This window comes from Notamacropus eugenii, chromosome 1 (genome assembly GCF_028372415.1).
Source record: "Notamacropus eugenii isolate mMacEug1 chromosome 1, mMacEug1.pri_v2, whole genome shotgun sequence".
Classification (NCBI taxonomy): domain Eukaryota; kingdom Metazoa; phylum Chordata; class Mammalia; order Diprotodontia; family Macropodidae; genus Notamacropus; species Notamacropus eugenii.
In genome coordinates, this window is record NC_092872.1 from 484,110,832 (window position 1) to 484,125,405 (window position 14,574).

At 44.0% G+C, this 14,574-nt stretch overlaps 1 protein-coding gene across 2 annotated transcripts in view; it reads left to right on the forward strand.

Moving 5' to 3' along the window:
* Nucleotides 1-5,480: 5,480 nt before the first annotated feature.
* The window catches only part of NTNG2 (netrin G2), a 94,823-nt gene continuing 85,729 nt past the window's right edge, over nt 5,481-14,574 (forward strand). The window contains exon 1 of one of the 2 annotated variants that reach the window (XM_072632776.1): nt 5,481-5,932. In XM_072632776.1, coding sequence (XP_072488877.1) covers nt 5,720-5,932 — 213 coding nt within the window. In that variant the 5' untranslated portion in view covers nt 5,481-5,719. The remainder of the gene's footprint in view (nt 5,933-14,574) is intronic. The other variant, XM_072632775.1, reaches the window with a different exon arrangement.

Below are 14,574 nucleotides of genomic sequence, written 5' to 3' on the forward strand. Positions count from 1 at the left end.
AGTCTGGCTGTATTTCTTTCCTGCAGCTTTAAGAAGACCATTGCTCCGTGGTGGGATGGTGTGTTAAAGCCACACAGAGGAAGTTACGCAGCCTGGATCAGACAGTGAGATAAAAGCTCCGATTGTGATTGAAAGTGATGGCAAAAGGATTTAGCCTCAGTATTAACTTGGAGAGGAGTGGAGGGGGAGAGGGAGAGGGAGATTTCCTAAAGCTCCCAGCCATCTGTCCTGGAGCTCAGCTGGGGGGATGCTGACCGTCCTAGATGAGAAGAGGTGAAACCCACCACAGCCCAGGAAGGACCAGATCCCAAGCACTGTGGGTTCTTTCCGTGCTTCTTTTCAGGGAGAGAGGGGGAAACAAAAGTTTAACTTGTTTGTGATCGACCTCCGACTCCACCCGAGTAGGAGGCGCGGGCAGTCTTGCCTGCCCCCCTCCCCTCATCCAGCGTCTCTGGGACGGCTGCAGGCAGCTCCACATGCATCTTGATTGCTCTCCAACCCCAAACTAGCAGCAGCAGCAACAGCAACAGCAGCAGCAGGAGGAGGAGGAGGGAGGAGAAAGGACCAGCTTTCACCCCTACATCCCCCTCACCCACCCAGTCAACAGTCAGAAGAGAAGCAGAGTCCAGAGGGGGTGGTGGTGCTTTGGCTGGCTGACTGACCTGCGCTCCTCGGTGGAATCTGTCCGTCCCTCACTGCGCCTGTTAGAGAGGCTCCAAGCCCGGGTAAGGCGGAGAGGAAGAGAGAGAGAGAGCAAGGCTGGAGTGGGGGGGAGGGGGGGGTGGGAAGAGCTGCTGCAGCTTCGCAAGACTGGTTTCATTTTAAAAGGGCTCCGGTGACCATGCAGGCTTTCCCCATGAATGTCGCGCGACGCTTAAAGCAACCCAGTGAATTATCAGATGTAAAAGTTATTTAGTAGCGTCTTCTACTAGGAGAGATCTGGAGTCTCCCCCTTAGAGGGGTGTGTGTATGTATTTGTAGCAAGATCTTAAAGGAGAAGGTTTTCTTTTTAGCTGGCTTGTAAGGGATTGGGGTTGTATTGCCCTATTCGGATTTGGGGATTTTGTGTCTGTTTTGTGTTTGTTTGAGAGTGTTAGGGAAGGATGTCTTGCATATATCAGTCTGTATTCCCATGCAAAAATAATTAACCCTTCACTTGCTTACGATCCCTCCCCTCCAATTTAACTCCTACTTGGGAGGGGCAGAACAATACTCTCCCCTCATTCCCTCCTTTCACCTTCCCCTCCAGACTGCAGACCGATGACTGTCAACTTGCGAAGAGCGCCTTCTTTCCAGACATGACTGGGAAACTTCTGTCCTGGGTCGGACTCTGCCTCCTAGAAACAGGGATGGGTGGGTGGGTGGGTGTGTACCGATCGAGGACAGTGTGAGGAGAACCAGGATGTCGCGGGGAAGGCAAGGGAGCAGCGAAGCTTCATCTGCAAGTCGCTTGCATTCCCAAGGCTTCTCCAGAAGTTGTTTGTTTAAATGTTGATGCAGCTGCTTTTTTTTTTTTAATGGTTTTATGCTGGAGAAATGGAAGGAAAAAAAGATGCAGCTAATTACTAGGGGGCTTCGAGTGCAGTCTTCTAATTAAAGGAGGCGATGCCAAATGAGTAGGGCACCCTCAGTGCTGGCCGGTGCCAGGGGTTTTATTAAATGCAATTATTATTAATTAATAACGTCTTCTGAACACAACTTTCAATAAAATTTGCCTTGGAACTGCTCAGAATTAGCCCATTTTTCTAATGCAGGCAGCTTGCATTCCGCTATCGGTTGTAATGTGATCCTTACTTATCTCCAGTCCTACCGAAGTCAGTTGCTCGCGGCCACCCGCCGGCTCCCCTCACTGCTCCTGGCGCCCACAAAATAGGGAGAAAGATCCCTTCAAAACAGTCCCAAAGGGACTTTTTGTGCATGAGCTTCTCCCAACCCCGTGCCCTAGAGAATTCAACTTTTTTTAAAAAAGAAAAAGAAATAAATTTCTCAACTACTCAGAACTTTGTGCGTAGTTGGACCAGGCAGGGAACACCTTGGCTTTAACCCGTTTTTGGATGTCCTGACTCCTCAACCATCAGCCTAGGAGTCACCGCCGAGTGTCTGAGAGTGCGGTGAAAAGGCACCAGTGAGAAGCAGCCGCCCATCTCCAGCCACGAATGCCTGAGGAGGCGAAAGGAGGTAGTGGAGAGACAGCAGACGCTGCCGGCTGGGAGGTCACCCACCTGGCCTCTGAGCTTGGCGCTCCCGCCTTCGTTTCTTGCCTCCTGCTGCACAGCTTTCCAAGACTGTCCGCTTTCTCGGCCCATCTCAACAGCCGTCTTCCAACGTCCCGGAAAAGTGTGTGTATTAGGGCGGAGGTTAGGGTAGGGATCGCGCCGAGGAGGGCGGTTGGGGATGACAAGTGGACTCGATCCCATTACCGCAAGAAGACCCTTCTAGGAACAGTGCGTCGGAACCTGAGTGGCTGCTCCAAGTTTACTCATTGTCACTGAAGCTGTCTGCAACTCCGAGTATTGCCTCTCTGAGATCCCAACCAGACAGAAGGGGTGATAATTCAATACAATAGGAATCTCAGTTCAGCTATCCTGTAAAATCTAATTTGGTGTGTACCCCTCCCCCGCCACCCTTCCCCCCCACACACACTTTGCTTCTCTAAGACTCTTAAACGAAAATAAAGAACATTGATTCTATTTGTTTCCAAGAGCTACAATTTCTTAATAATATCAGGGGAAGATTTATTTTCCAAGGAGAAAGCATCCACCAGAATGAAACCTCTGGTTATGAATATTTGCCCTTCTCGTTTCCCACCGCCTGATTTACGCTTCATTATTCAGAAAACTCTGGTGATCTTTTTTTATGTTGTTGTTCTGGCAAAACCAAGCGTAATATTAGTGCTGAAATCATAATCCGCCCCCCCCAAATGTCTGCAAATGCACTTGATTGATTGTAAATATGTTTCCCAGGCAGATTCGGTTGTTGCTTCTCCCCCCCCCCCCCCCCCCCCCACTATTTTCCCGGGAATGTGTAGCATTTAAGCTAACAGAACTGAGGAGCAATTAATAGACATTTCAGGTTAGCTCCACACAGCTCGCCAGCCCGCCTGCCCGCCTGCCTTCTCTCCCTCCTTCCCTCCCGCCGCCAGCCTCACACTTAAACACAGTCCTTCTGCCAGTAATGCCGATGAAAGCGATTGTGTTGTGCAGGTTAGGAAAGGGATCCCTAAAGTTAACACCATGTCTAGCTCAGGGACAGGAAGAGAGACAATTGTTTCTCACTGGACTCCGTTCTGAGCTCTACCTGTCTGCTGTTCCTGAACAGTTGGAAGTCACCCATTTGATGAATTAATGAGGAAAAGGGCTGTTTTTGGTGAACACAACAACAGCTCTGATATCAGCATTCAGACCTTTGCCTGTCACACACTATTTTATTTTTACTACATTTACTCATGCTGTAAAAATAGAACACAGACGGTATTCTTTCTGAGAGTTTTCTACCAGGGAATGCATTCAAGGCCAGGCGAGCTAGCTGTAGAACAGGCTTTCCCTCTGAACAGCACAGAAAGATGAGGATGTTTTAGGTTCTCATTCATCTCCATCAGGAGCCCTTCATCCTGAGAGAAGGGGAAGGGGGAGAGGTTAATTCAGATGTATGAATGCCCCTGAACAGGGATCAATGAGACTATAATTCAGGGCTTCACCCAACACCTGATAAACCGTGTACTCAATTGGATTTAGCAAAAATGACTTATCCACTTTGTCATCTTTGGCAGAGGGTATGTGAGTGAGTGAGTGAGTGAGTGTGAGCGTGTGTGTGCATGTGTGTGTAAAAGGGAATTATGGAAATTTGTTAACTCTTCTGTCTTCATGTTAGAAAATTGCCCTTCCCATTTCTATTTTTGGAGATATGGGATGGGGATCAGAATGATAGTTCACCATCACCTTTGGAGTAGTTCTGATGTCATATTTAACAAAATAAGAAACAATGATAACTTATGAATCTGGAGTTAATTCATCACAAAGAGACTGGCTCTATTAGCTAAGTACGTTACAGAGGTCTGGTTAATTTGGCAAGTGTCCATCAGTACTACATTTATAGTATTTAAAATATGTTTAAGAGTACAATGATTATATTAATCATATTATTTAAATGATTATATATATATACTTTCTAATAATTATTATTGATGAAAATGATAATAGTAATCATGGTGACCCAAACAAATACAAACAGTGAGAATAATTGCAGTGTCCTTGGTTCTGAACAGAAAACTCAATAGGAGGAGATGGCATTGTTCTTCTGAAAGCCTTCAATATTGCTAGTTTCTTAAATTTAAATATATATATAATATAAATTTTTATATTCTAAATAAATTTTGTTTATGGCTCTTAGACTGTGTTTTCCTGCCCAGTATTCTTATTTATTGGCCTATGTTTCTATTACTATCTATTTGTCTCTACCTATATTCATAGTCTAGTCTCTGACTTTTAATAGCTCTGGCATTTTGACTTGCTAGTAAAGCAACTATTAAATCTTGGCTCCTGGCATCTTTTGGAAACTCTGAAGATTTTCCCCCCAGGATGGGGGGAGCTATCACTGACCTAATCCCCACCACTATCAATGATAAGAAAACCCATCACCTTTTTTTAATGACGTGCTTTTTCCAGATGCACAATTCCAATATTAATAAAAATTACCCACATTTCTCAGGAGACCTTGACAGATAGTGCACTCATTTTTTTTCCCATTTAGTTGGAAAGCTTTTGTTCTTGTAAATCTTTATTTCTCTCTCTCTCTCTCTCTCTCTCTCTCTCTCTCTCTCTCTCTCTCTCTCTCTAATTTGTTGCAGGTGTTGTTGCTAATGAGCACTCTCTCCTCCCTTCTTACAATGAAAGACAAGCCAGACCCCAGGTACCTGGATGGATTGGTAGCTGAAGCTTCGGAAACTTCATAATAAGTTGCCTGTGGCTAGAAGCCAAGGTCAGCTGGTCTCTTATTAGTGCCTATCCCCTCTTCAAGTAGAGCAAAACAACCCATTCCCTGATCAACACCTCAGTGGCTTTTTATTTTTTCAGATGAATCACAGGATAGCTGTCACTTTAAACCCATATGAAAGTCTTTCTGTTTTTTTGGTTCAAAACATTACATTCAGTCCCAAAGAGAAATATGTTTCCAGCTAACATGTACACTACCTGATTTTGTTTTATGTTTTTCTAATTCAGGCCTGGGGGGTTCTTTATAAGTTCTTTCCAGCACACCACACTTTAAGGACGCTTTAAGCCCTTCATTGATTGGGAGGACAAAAATTACAATCAACCACATCCAGCCTCATGCAAGATCCCTGTGGATTTTCTCCCTATCCCATTTCAAAACCCTGTCACCATTGGAGAGCGTGCCCAATTTCATCAGTTTCACCTCCACCTTGCTATGCCAAGAATAAAGGGGTGCAAAGTTATGGACAACTTTTTGATCTACTGGTGAACAGTGTGAGAAGCAAGCACTCACTCTGAGTTTTCCACATCAGCTGGCCAGACCTGCCTTCTGGACAAAGAGGTTCCTTCTTGCCCTCAAACCAGTGGTCCTTGGACCTCTGGAATGTCCCTGGTCACTCCTATTTGGTAGATGTGGCATCCCTGTGTTGAGCCCAACATTTACTCCTAACCCAGACGCTGCCTTTCCAGGGCCTCTTCAGGCCCGGAGTCCACCACCTCCACCTGCTGTCATGCTGCTCTTGGCGTCCCTTCTGTTGCACTGCCTCCCATTGGCCATGGGGGACTATGACATTTGCAAATCCTGGGTGACCACGGATGAGGGCCCATCCTGGGAGTTCTACGCCTGCCAGCCCAAGGCCATGAGCATGAAGGACTATGTCACAGTGAAGGTGGAGCCTGCTGGAATCACTTGCGGAGATCCCCCAGAGAGATTCTGCACTCATGTAAGTAGATGTCTTTCTTCCCTATTAGTCCATCTGAAATAAAAGCCTGGGGGCATATGGACAGGGTGGGACAAATCCCCAAGGCGGATGATACTACTAGGGGAGTTTCCAGGTTTTCAGTTCACTGTTGTCCTTTCCCTTCTGTGCTCTCCCTCACTCTCACCCTTGATCATGTGCAAAAGTACAGGTTACTCACCAGACCATAAGACACAGGATAAGGTAATTAAGTGAAAACTGGATCCTGATCCAAAGGGCACTCTCACTCTTTAATTCCCAGTTGTAATCATCATATTCCTTACCCTTCTTCTTCCCTCCCCATCTCTCCCATTGTCAGTGCTGCTTTTTCAGTTCCATTCAGCTTGATGACATTAGTATGTTCCTCTGGCCTAAGGCATTGTTCTAGGGTGAGCAGGCCAAGAGTCTATTTGCAAGGTTTAGAAAATTGTTCAGTCCTCCCTCCTCGATATGCTTTCCCCCATCACCTAGAGAAGTGATCCTCTGCAGGCAACTTGGGTGGGTTCAAATGACCCTGCCAACCTGCTACCCCACTCATTCCCTTTTGGGATCATAGGATCTTAGAGATAGAGCTGAAAGGGAACCCACAGGTTAATTAGTTCAACCTCTTTCATTTTATAGCTGAAAAAAAATGAAGCCCAAGAGCACACAGGTAGTCCGGAGTGAAACCATAATTGAAGCCCAGGTCTGCAGACTCCAAATCCAACTCTCAGTTCATAGTACCATACAATAATCAGAATAAATGGGAACAGTAGTGCTGCTTTTATTAGATATTAATGAGAAGTGGTTTTTTTTTTCCCTTCAAATCCACGATTTCATTAGTATGAAGGACTTCAAATGAGGAAACTGGGTATAATAGATAAGGCAGTGGGATGAGAAATCACAAAGACTGGGTTCATTCATACCCTGCCTCAGACACTTTCTAGCTGCTATTCTGAGCAAGTCACTAAATCACCCTGTGCCTCAGTTTCCTTACCTGCAAAATCAGAGTGTTAGACTAAGTGGCCTTAAGTTCCCTCCTAATGGTCCTGCTATTGTGGCAATTGTACTTCAAGTTGGAGCCTTAGAGAGTCATCTGGGGACACCAACATGTTAAGGTACTTGCTCAAGGTCATACAGCCAGTATTACTCAAAGATCAAGGAGGACTTGAACTCAGGTCCTTGTGATTCTATCCCACTGCTCCAAACAGCCTTTCACTAATGAAGAATAGCCTGAGACAATTATGAACGATAATACCAACCTTATATTTGTATGGTATTCTGTACAATATCAAGCATTTTCACATAAATTCTCTCATTGGCTCTTGCAACAATCCAGTGAGTTAAGAGAAGGCAAGGATTATTATGCCTGTTTGGAAGTGAGAAAGCTAAGGCTTACAGAAACTATGATCATGTGGTTAGTAAGTGGTGGACACACAAATAAAAATCCAGGTATTTTCTACTCCTGATAAAAAGCTTTTTCCTCCATATCTGATTCTCTAAGAAATCAGGCAGTAGATCCAGGCATACTGAGTTTCTTCCCTGAGCTGTGATGCAAACCTTTTGTGACCTTGCAAAGGTCTTTCTGTTTCTTAGTTGAAAACAGAGATGCAGTTGCTGCTCCACACACATACATGCACAGTTACATGTGGCTACTTTGGTTTCTGGCACATAGAAATCTATTCAAGAGGACACATGGATGCAGGGAAGCCCTTCCCATGCCTGGAGGTGACTGAGAAGGTCACTTGAAAGCCCAGGAGTTGGCAGAGAGGGCAGTGCTTTCCGGGCAGTGTTGAGGAAGGCCTTGGTGTCTAGGCCTTGTCAGGACAGGGGAGGGGACAGAAAGTCCAGAATGAGGTGGTATCCCTCTTCTAAGCATGTGAGAGAGCTAACTCTTCCCCCTCCAAAATGAAAGACAGCCACTAGCTCTTATATTTAAAGCCTCAAATGTATTTTTTTTCTTTTAAATATTAATCATTGCCTTTTATTTGGCATACCGCAAGGCTTGTTTTGGTGGGGGAGGGGAAGTGGCTGGTTCATAATTCAAGAGACTCACTTTTGTTTAAAGAGCTTCAGGGGTCAGAGACAACCAAAAAAGCCAGGTCAGAAGCCCTCCCCCATCTAGATCCAGTTCAGAATAATAACCTCCTTCTCTCCTGACCCCATGCTCCCTTCCCTCCCCTTGATGGAGCACTTGTCCTGAGACTGGCAGGTTGTGAACCAGGCATGACCAGCCACTGGCTGTGATGGGCTAAACTTGGTACTAGGCAGAGCCTCCTCCCCTTTCTCCCACCAACTCATCCTAATCAGTATCCCATCTCCTCTTCCCCAGGCCTCACCCTCACCACTAGTGTGAGTGAGGACAGGTGGTGGGCAGAATATACTAGAAGAAGACAAAAACAGAGCATTTCTAAGGTCTTTGTTAAAGGTAGCATCTTAGCACCTCTTCACCTGTTGGGCTATCTTAAATATTTGATCATGGACTGCCATCCTGGCCTTGGCCTTTGATTACAAGTGTGAATCCTACAAGAATCACACTGACTGGCTTGGTGGGGAGAGCAGCTTTGAGGTGGTAGAGACCACCCTTTGAGGACTTGGCTGCCTCAGGGGTGAAAGGACCCTTCAAGTCATGTCTGCTTTCTTCAAATCCAAGAATGTTTCTACTGCAGCTACTAATCATAGCTGCCATGCGTGCTGTCTGCATGCACTTTAAGATTTGCAAAGCACTTTATATACAGTAGCTCATTTGAACCTCACAACAATGGTGAAAGTGAATATAGATAATATTCTCCCCATTTCACAGATGAGGAAACTGACGTCCAGAGCCAGTAGGTAAATGTTTTACCTAGGGTTACATACCTAGTAAGTGTCCTAGATGGGTTCAATCTAGGCCTTTCTTCCTTTAAACCTAGTGTTCTATATAGTGCACAATACCATCTCTTACTTAAGGAAGGAAATTAAGAGCCTTATATTCAGTCTATATATTCAATAGGTATATTCAGGTTCAATTTTAATAACTATAAACAGCATGTATATTCAGGTTCGATTTTAATAACTAATTCTTCCTAAATGTGTTTGACATAAGGATGAGGACTGCTCCCTAACAACAGTGGGTCCTGTGCAACTACATCTTCTGCCCAATTGTTAGCAATTCTGAAAACATTACACCCCCATCTTCCCTTGATCCAAAGCCAACCTGTCCCCATTCTAGGAATAATTCATGCAGCTCTGACCATTATGTTTCTACCGATTTAAAAAACTCTGAGTCCCCAGACCTACTACAGAAAGGCAGACTAGGGCATGCAGAGAGGAACAAAGAAACCTTCGCTTTTTTCTGGGGTCTGGGGTGAGAATTCTCCCTCTCCGGCTGCCTCTCTCCTTCTCATTGTTCACATCAACGCCCTTCTGGCAAGGCCGCCTGAGAAATGAATTGTAAATTTCACTCTGGTGAGGAAGGGGAGGGGGAAGATAGACAAGATAAATGAATAAATAAAAACCTGGATGGTTCTAAATGCACAATGAGAATTAATAGGGAAGAGCTCTCAACCAAGGATGCTTGGGCAAGGGTGAAATTTGAATGAAAGCTGCATAGCCTCAGAAATGGTATCATGCCACCTTCTCAGCTTGGGGGAAACACACAGCACCAGGGGCAACTATTCTAGTCTATGGACTGGGGAGGAGTAAAGAGAGCGAGGAGATGTTACCAATAGACATCCCTGCACTTTCGGCCTCCCTTTGTGAAGGGCAGGAGATGGCTTGGCATAGTAAGTAATTAGGCAGTTCTCTTCAAGGAAGAAAGGTTGCCAGCCAGCTACCTGTGCTGCTTATAAAAAAGGAGGAATAAACTTTCTTTGTGCCTTAGAGACAATAGCCAACCTAAGGAGAGGGAGGTAAGGCATGGAGAGAGGGTAAAAGCCAGTGGACAGATGTGTTCATTGTATCCCTTTGTCGGTATCCTCATTACCTCAGTATCTGAGAGACGGCTAAGCAGAGTGGATAGAATACTGAACCTGGAATCAAGAAGACCCGAGTCAAATAATACCTCAGGTCCTAAACGGCTGCATGATTTTGGCAAAGGAACTTCTTGCCACCTTGGTTTCTTCATCTATAAAATGGGAGTAAATACAGCACCTGTCACAGAGGTGTTGAGAAGAACAAATGAGATAATATATGGTTAGTGCTTTGCAAACCTTACAATACTATAGAAATACTTCTGTTATTATTTATGAATATTGCAAAGCTAGAGTGAGGTGGTAGGGCTGCAAATCCATTTCTCCTATTTGATAGTAGCAAGTTAAGGCATTTGGAAGGATTTGGAGGGATTTCATATATATATGTACACACATGCATATGTACACATGTAGTCATATGTCTGATCATGTAGAAAAATCTTATATAGGTGTCATATATGTATATGATGTGTAGATATCATATGTGCATATGCTATATATGTATATGTATACACACACTTATATGCATACATATTTCAGTTGTTCAGTCCTTTTTTCAGTCGTGTCCAACTCTTCCTGATCCCATTTGGGGTTTTTCTTGGCAAAGATACTGAAGTGGTTTGCCATTTCCTTTTCCACTTTATTTTACAGATGGGGAAATAGGGTAATGTGACTTGCCCAGGGTCACACAGCTAGTTAGTGTCTGAGACCAGATTTGAACTCAAAAAGAAGGGTCTTCATGACTCTAGGAATGGCACTCTATCCATGGTGCTCCCTAGTTGCCCCTAGACACACACACATACATATATATATACACATACAAACACATATGTGTACATATACCTCTCTCTCCATATATACATACATTTAGGCAATGTGATCCAGTGGGGAAAGAAGAGTTGAGTTCTAGTTCTGGTTCTGCCACTTAAAATCTGTGTAAGCTTGGGCAAGCTGTCTTCTGTCTCTGGATTTCAGTTTCTTCATCTATAAAACAAGGGTTTGGGAAGAGAACAGAGGTGCCAAACATGTGGTCCCAGATTATAGCCCCAAATATACTCATATATGGCTAAACTAGATTGCAATGTAACTGGGAAATATTTTTTAGAATAAACTTAAAAATACAATAAAATACAGGTACTACTTTCCTAGTCATCATGGGCCCACAAGGATCCCCATGTATGGTTTAGCGGTCCTCTGTTCTGTTTTAAGTTGATCACCACTGGTTTAGAGAGTTTCTGAGGACCTTTCCAGCTCTAAAGCTGTAATCTCATGATTTCTAAGGCATCAGCAGGACTTGGATCAGCTTCTTTCTCCTGAGCCACTCAGAGATACCACAGGGCTTCCATTTTCTTGGTGGTGGAATCTTAAAATTTAGAGCCACATGAGACCTTGGAGATCAAGAGTCATGGGCAAAACCTCTTATCTCCCAAGTTTCATGTTTGTATCAAAGCTATGCATCACAAAAGTAGCACAGCTTCCCCAGTAGTCAGTAGTCAGGGGCAGAGAAAGTAAGCTTGAACACCAGCTTCTTATTTGATTTTAACATCTCTGTGCCTCAGTTTACCCACTTGCAAAGTTTCTACTGCCAAGGCTGCAACATGAATAAACTGACGCGAGCCAGATGTAGTCTCAATGTTCCCTAGATCTCTCCTCCTTCACATCGATAAATGTTTGACATTGAACACTGCATGCAAAATTAAGGTCAGAGGCTCCATGCCTCTCGCCAGAACTCAATATTTATGGAAAAGTTTCCACTTATGGGATGTGAAGCTGCCATGCTGGCTGACTCAGGTCTTTTTACCCACTGAATTCTTTCCCCCTCAACCCCACAAATGAATACAAATACGCAAACATTTACTGAGTACTAGCTAATGTCCAAAGTCTCTCTGTTGGGTGCTAGGGGAATAGAATAAAAAGAAAAAGACAAGAACTGTTGGTGCAGTAGAGAAAGCCCATATGGAATTTGGGGTCAGAATGCCTGGGTTCAAATTCTGACTTTGATACTTAACTATCTGTGGAATCCCTGTCAAGTTGTTTCACTTTTCTGGGTCTTGGTTTCTTCACCTGTAAGATGAAGGTATTGGACTAATCCGTCTCCAAGATCCCTTCCAGGTCTGAAACTATGACTCCAAGATCTTTCCTTTAAAAAGCTTACAGTCTAGTTGGTGAAAGAAGACAAACTCACAGAGATATGAAAGATAAATAAGTGCCTAATGTGGCAATAGAGAAGATTGGCAGTGGCTGATTAATTGCTAAGGGGTATAAATATTGAGTGTTACAAGAGTTCAGAGGAAGAATCCATTTCTGTGTTTCGGTGTGGGCCTAGAGGAAGATCACAGTCGGATCAAAGATTTGGACCCAAGAGAGACCTTAGAGGCTGAAAAGTACTTAAGTCATCTAACCCAACCCTCTTCTGTTAGAGGTGAGAAAACAAGAGCCCAGAGAGGTTTAAGTGATTTGCTTACAGCCACACCAGTAGTATCCAAGGCAAGATTTGAACACACGGCCCTCACATCAAATTCTTTGTTCTTTCCACTGTACTATCAGGGATTTAAGCTACATTTTAAAGCATGGGAAGGATCTGAAAAGGCAGAGAGGAGGGGGAAGAGCATGTGTAGCGCCCCCAAGTCAACCACCCTTTGCCCCCAATTTTCTTCTCTGGCAAATCTTCAAGTCTTATGGGATTTGAAAGGCCAAAGGATGAGGAAAAAAATGCAGGGAGTCTCTGGAAGTCTAGTGCATCTCTGACCCTCAGTTAGGAGCCACTTCGGAGATTGAGTTTCGCCCAGTCACTTTAGTTAAAACAGTTCAATGATCTATTTAAATGCCTGAGGCAGGACCCTGCCTAGGATAAGAATAGTTCTGTTTGATGACATCTTGTTATACAGTGAAATCTCCTTCCTGGGGAGCAGGGAACCGAGAGAACTGGGACAGCAGCTTGCCTTGGTCCAAGAGGCCTGTCAGAGAGGTGCTGGCCTGTGGAGAAACAGAAGGGAAAAATTCTCTACAGCAGCGCTTCCTGACGTCTTGCATGTGTGGAGTACTTGTCAATTTCTAAATATTTCCTGACACACCTTGGAGAAAATCAGTAGGTGTCCTACACCTGATAGAAAAAAAACCCCAAAGAAAATGACATACACATACAAACATACATATACATGGTGTATATACATATGTGCATATATACAAATAGGTAGATAGAGAGACAGACAGACAGGCAGACAGATAGATAGCAAGGGGTACTGTGGTGGTAGACAGATGTTCGTGTGTGTTAGGGATTATAGCTGGGAGTAAAGGAGGATAGAAAGTTTTTGGAACAGCTATCACAGAGTCATAGATCTTAAACCTGTACTAGATGGAAGAGCTTTTCTAGTCGAACCTGTTTTCTTTAGGAAGGCAAAGTATAATGTCCTGTTTTTAAGATAAAATAACAGATCAGAGAATTACAGAATTAGTTAGAGCTAGAAAGTCCCTGAGAAGCCTTAGGATTGTAGATTTAGCTCTGGAGGCACCTTAAAGGTCACCTAGTCCAACTGCCTTTCTTGTTAGATGAGAAGACTGATGCCTGAAGAAGGGAAAGGATTTTCCCAAGGTCAAACAGCAAGTAAAATTGGCAGAGCCAGCACTCAAAGATAGTCTTCTGTCTTTCAAGATTGGAGCTTTTTTCCAAGCCATTGATGTCCAAAGAGGTTAAGTTTCTTGCCCAAATTCATAGACATAGTTGGTGGTAGAGGGTTTAATTGTGATAATAAAGAGGGAGGAAGGCAGAGAGGACAGATGTGACCACAGTAAAAAACAGGCATGATTTGGTCACTTTAGGGAAGAGGGATTAGAGATCATAGGCCACTTACACTCAAGGCAGGCAATCAATCAGCAAATATTTGAGTGCCTTTAATATTCAAGGCTGAGTAGTAGGGGTTGAGAAGGATACTAAGAAGATAAGAAAAGGACTCCTGCATGTTTATAGTCTATATGGGTTGACTTGTGTGCATGCATACAAAAAGACTCATATCAAGTGCCCCACACAGGGACACTTAGAGGACAGTGAGGTCATGGCTGGAGTCATCATGGAAGACTTCATGAGGAATAGAATCATAGATTTAGAGCTGGAAGTAACTTCTAGTCCATCCCTTTTATTTTACAGATGATGAAATTGAGGTTTCAGGAGGTGAGATGACTTGATTATCAAAGGCAGGTTTTGAACCAAAGTTCTCTGACTCCTGAGTCAGGACACTTCACACTGTACCACACTGCCTTAGGTCAGGACTGAACTCATCCTTGAGATTTAGATGAGATTCATATAGGTAGAGAGGAGGAAGAAGAGTAATTTCTCCACCTCATTACCCCCTCTCATTCCCTCCCCACACTACCAACAGAACAGGGCAGAGTTGAGTGAGAACCAAAGCATCCTGGCTGGAGAGAAGGATTCCTTCACAGAAGTAGTGGGAAATAAGGTTAGATGAGCAGTGGGGGTGAGCTAATGCCTGTGAGGTCAAGGAGGCTTCAGGAAAACTGAGGGAATGATAACTTACAGTCACTCCCTTCAATTTCCTTCTCTGCAAAAAAGATAGCATTAAACAGGTGGTTTCTAGTTCTCATCTAGCTCCAATGTTCTGTGAGTCCACATTTTTTTTTAGTGGAGGGAAGGGAATGAGGGAGGGAACAGAACACATGGGCAGATCTAATCGAGAGCAAGCA